Source organism: Penaeus monodon, chromosome 1, assembly GCF_015228065.2.
Source record: "Penaeus monodon isolate SGIC_2016 chromosome 1, NSTDA_Pmon_1, whole genome shotgun sequence".
In the NCBI taxonomy this organism is placed as follows: Eukaryota; Metazoa; Arthropoda; class Malacostraca; order Decapoda; family Penaeidae; genus Penaeus; species Penaeus monodon.
In genome coordinates this window covers 17661174-17666173 of record NC_051386.1, presented here as the reverse complement: position 1 = coordinate 17666173, position 5000 = coordinate 17661174, and the positions used below count along the sequence as shown (strand labels likewise).

The 5000-nt window shown below is 49.3% G+C and overlaps 1 protein-coding gene across 3 annotated transcripts in view; it reads right to left on the bottom strand.

Annotated features, from left to right (window-relative positions):
* The window catches only part of LOC119597683, a 138197-nt gene that overhangs the window by 9453 nt on the left and 123744 nt on the right, over positions 1-5000 (bottom strand). For all 3 annotated transcript variants that reach the window (XM_037947470.1, XM_037947398.1, XM_037947325.1), the window contains one exon: positions 1460-1632. In XM_037947470.1, coding sequence (XP_037803398.1) covers positions 1460-1632 — 173 coding nt within the window. The remainder of the gene's footprint in view (positions 1-1459; positions 1633-5000) is intronic.

Sequence of the window (5000 nt, the reverse complement as noted above, 5' to 3'; positions counted from 1 at the left end):
CTCTCAGCTCCGCCGCGCTTTCTCCGTCACCCACGGATCGTAACGCTTAACACGTAACAGTTACACCGCCGCCCGTTACGTCACTGCCCCGAAACCCATACTGGCGCGGGTCAAACACATATTCCTTCTTCACGCAATTGCCCGTTGCAACAGCCTTCGCGACGCAAACCGGAAATGAACCGCGAACGAAGACCGTTGCACCCACGAAATGCAATGCCTGTGCCATTTTCGATTTTTTTTCCTCTCTCTTTTTTTTTGGGGGGGGGGAAGGGGGTTGGGGGTATCGTTTTTTTAAAATATTTTTGGTTATAATTAAATGTTAGGGGTGGGGTGGGTGGTTATATGTAAAAATGTTAAAGTGTGTGTGGTGTAAGTGTGTGTGTGTGTGTGTGTGTGGGTGTGTGTGTGTGTGTGTGTGTGGTGTGTGTGTGTGTGGTGTGTGTGTGTGTGTGTGCGTGTGTGTGGGTGTGGGTGTGTTGTGTGTGTGTGTAAGGGTGGGTTGTGTGTGTGTGTTGTGTGTGTGTGAGAGAGAGAGAGAGAGAGAGAGGATCGAGAGAGAGATGAGAGAGAGGTAGAGATGAGAGAGAGAGACGAGATATGACGAGAGAGGAGAGAGATAAAAGGGTGGGGGACGTGGAGAGAGAGAGAAAGAGAGAAACGAGAGAGAGAGAGAGAGAGAGGCAGGGAGGGAGTCTATTAGGAGGAGGGAGGGAGGAAGGAAGAGAGAGAGAGAGAGAAGAGGGCGAGGGAGAGAGAGAGAGAGAGAGAGAGCGGGGGAGGTGAGATGGCGAGGGAGAGAGAGAGAGAGGAGAGCAGAGAAGAGAGACGAGTGAGAGAGAGAGAGAGAGAGGAGAGGGAGAGAGAGAGAGAGAGCGAGAGAGAGAGAGAGAGAGGAGAGAGAGAGAGAGAGAGAGAGGTGAGAGAGAGAGAGAGAGAAGGAGAGAGAGAGAGAGAAAGAGAGAGTCAAGAGAGAGAGGCAGAGGGTAAAAGAAAGAGACAGAGAGAGAGCAGAGACGAGAGACGAGAGAGAATGCCGAGAACGAAGAGAGAGAGAGGAGTGAAGTGAGGTGAGTGAGTGAGTGAGGCAGCGGGTAAAGAAAGAGACAGAGAGAGAGAGAGAGAGGAGAGAGAGAGAGAACGAGAGAGAGAGGAGGCAGAGGTTAAAAGAAAGAGAGAGAGAGAGAGAGATGAGAGAGAGAGAGGAAGAGAGAGAGCGAGAGAGAGAGAGAAGGAGAGAGGAAAGAGGAAAGAGGAGAAAGAGTGAAAGAAGAGAGAGAAGACGAGAGGTCGAGAGAGTCGAGAGAGAGAGAGAGAGAAGAGAGAGGAGAGATAGACGAGGATGAGAGAGAGAGAGAGAGAGAGAGAGAGAAACAATAACAATAATACCAATAACAATAACAAAAACAGCAACAACACCAGCAGAAACCAGTAAACCGGCGTCCCCCTTGCCCTAGCTCACCTGCGAGACGGGGTTGGTGCAGTCTCCGTAGCCCTTGGAGTAGGTGAAGGTGAGCGGGCCGTGGAAGGGGCAGGACACGGGCTCAGCGCTCAGCCGGAACATCGAGTACAGCATCGCGTCTCCGGTGATGCCGATGCACAGCTTCCTGAGGTTCGGGGCCTCGTCGCAGAAGGCTGGAAGGGAAGGGAGGAGGGACACGTTAATTGTTTTGTTTTCCTTTTTTTTAATGTAGTTGGTGTGAATAATTAGTGATAATGGAAATAATGATCGAGCTTCAGGAAGTTGGGGAAAGTGGATGAACTTGGTTAACGCTAATGGGTGTCAATACTTAAACACAATAATGATAATAATGATGAAAACAATGATTAAGTTTTCGGAGGCAACACGGACAGGTCAAAATGCTCATGCAGTTAAGTCAGTGGGATGTGCATAATTGACAGTGATAATAATAACAATAATGATAGTAATGATAACACTGAACAAAATTAGTGATTCCTTTGGGATGTAACGCGGAATCACGTTACTACTTAATAATAATAATAATAATAATAATAATAATAATAATAATAATAATAATAATAATAATAATAATGACTGTGATGATGATGATGATGACTATGATGACGATGACGACGACAACGATGATGATGATGACGATGGCGATGGCGATGATGATGATGATGATGATGATGATGATGATGATGATGATGATGATGATGATGATGATGATGATGACGATGATGGCGATGATAATTATGATGATGCTTGATGATGTGATGATTGATGATGATGATGATGATGATGACGACGATGATGATGACGATGATAATGATGACGATGACGATGATGATCATAATAATAATAGTAATAATAATACTAGCTAACAAAGTAATAATTCGGCTTTTGGGTAATTTTAATATGGTTGGTGTAAATGGTTGTGAATACTTCATAATGATAATAATAATAATAGTTGAGTAAAATAATGGTTGAGTTTGGGATGTAATATGGATGTTCTGATATACGGAAGCTGATGTAGAGACGAATAGACGTGCATACAGAACTATATGCATACATACATGCATATATACTTTATATATACTGGTGGTGCTATACAAGTATGTGGTGTGTGTGGTGTGTGTGTGTGTGTGTGTGTGTGTGTGTGTGTGTGGTGTTGTGTGGGTGGGAAGTGGTGTGTGTGTGTGTGTGTATGTATGTAGTATGTATGTATGTATGTATGTATGTATGTATGTATGATGTGTGGTGTGTGTGTGGTGGGTGTGGGTGTGTGTGTGTGTGTGTGTGTTATGTATGTATGTATGTATGTATGTATGTATGTATGTATGTATGTATGCATATATTCTCTCTCTCTCTCTCTCTCTCTCTCTCTCTCTCTCACTCTCTCTCTCTCTCTCTCTCTCACTCTCTCTCTCTCACTCACACTCACTCACTCACTCACTCACTCACTCACTCACTCACTCACTCACTCACTCCTCTCTCTCTCCCGTCCCTCCCTTTCTCGTGGGCGTTCCAGTCGCAGTGCAGAAAGGAAATCAAAGGGCCGCTGGAGACGCGAGCGAGGTGCCACCACCGGCCTTGAGCTCACTCGCGCTCGGCCCTCTGTGCCTAGGCCTATACGTCTGATGGGAGAAGGGGAGGGGCGACGGGGCGGGGGGAAGGGGGCGAGGGAAAGGGGGCGAGAAGGCGGGGGGAAGGGGGCGAGGGGGAGGGGGCGAGAAGGCGGGGGGGCGAGGGGAAGGGGGCGAGGGGGAGGGGGCGGGGGGGCGGGGGGAAGGGGGCGAGGGGGAGAGGGGCAGGTCTGTTTGTCTGGGTTTTCCTTTTTTCGGTGGTGTTTTGTATCCACACAAGGAGAGACAGATAGATAGATCGATAGAGTGGGAGGGAAGGAAAGTGGATGCAAGGGAGGGAGAGAGGGAGAGAGAAGGAAAGAGACTGAAGGAGAGAAAGAGTAAGAGAAAGGAAGAGAGGAAGAGAGAGAGAGAGAGAGAGAGGGACGAGATGAGAGAGAGAGAGAGAGGAGAGGGAGGAGGGAGAGGAGAGGGACGAAGAGAGGAGAGGGAGAGGAGAGAGAGACGAGAGAGGAGGAGGAGAGAGAGAGAGAGACGAGATGGACGAGAAATGAGACGAGGAGAGAGAGAAGAGAGAGAGAGGAGAGGAGAGAGAGAGAGATAGAGAGAGAGAGGGGACAGGAGGGAGGGAGGGGGGGGGAGGAGAAGCAGAGAGAGAGAGAGAGAGAGAGAGAGTGAGAGATGAGAGAGAGAGCGAGAGGAGAGAGAGAGAGGAGAGAGGAGAGAGATGAGAGAGAGAGGGGTCTTTCTGCGGAGAGAGGAGAGAGAGAGGAGATAGGAGAGAGATGAGAGAGAGAGAGAGAGGGAGAGAGGAGACCGGAGAGACGGAACGGAAGAGAGACGCAGGGAGGAGAGAGACGAGAGAGAAGGGGAGAGAGATGGAGAGAGAAGAGAGAGATAACGAGATGGAGAGAGAAGGAGGTAGGAGAGAGACGAGAGAGAGAGAGAGAGGGGAGAGAGAGAGAGAAGAGGAGACGAGAAGGAGGACGAGAGAGAGTAGAGGCAGAGAGAGAGAAGAGGAGAGGGAAGGAAGAGAGGAGAGGGGCGGGAGGGAGGAGAGAGAGAGAGGGAGAGAGAGAGAGAGAGAGAGAGAGATCGAGAGAGAGAGAGAGATGATGAAGCTGAGAGAGGAGAGAGATCGAGAGAGAGAGAGAGAAAGAGGAAGCGAGAGGGAGACATGAGAAGAGAGAAAGAGGAGAGAGAGAAGAGAGAGAGGAAAGCAGAGGGAGGGAGGGAGAGAGGAAAGGGAGAGGGAAGGGAGAGGTGAGAGGGAGGGAGAGAGAGGAGAGAGAGAAAGAAGAGGGATGAGGTGAGAGGGGAGAGAGAGAGTATAACGGATATAAGAAACCAATTACATTGGCTTGAAGGGTTAGTGATACTGGATTCGGCTCTCTAGAATCTGTATTCTGAAGTTCGATACCACGCCAGTATAAACACACACGACATGTCTAGTTATAAATCGGGCGGGCCGGAGGGTCACACGGTCAGCTGACCGGAGGAGGAGGGCGGGAGCTGACCTTAGTGCGGTGGTAGCTTAGCACAGATCCCGGTCAAACGAGGTCAGATAATAAAATGTGACTCCCGCCCTCGTTCTGAGCGGGTTGGTTCTTATTTGGACATTGGATCCACGTGGAAAACAGCCACCGTGGTCCACTGGTAACAGAAATAGAATTATCCACATCTTAGAGAGAGAGAGAGAGAGAGAGAAAGAGAGAGAGAGACGATGGAGAGAGAGACGAGAGAGAGGAGAGAGGAGGATAGACGAGGAGAGAGGAGAGAGAGAGAAGAGAGAGAGGAGAGAGAGAGAGGGAGGGAGAAGAGGGGAGGAGAGAGAGAAGAGAGAAGAGAGAGGAGAGAGGGAGGAGGGGAGCGAGGGAGGGAGGGAGAGAGAGAGAGAGCGAGACGAGAGAGGAGGAGAGAGAGAGAGAGAGAGGAGCGAGAGAGATGAGATGATG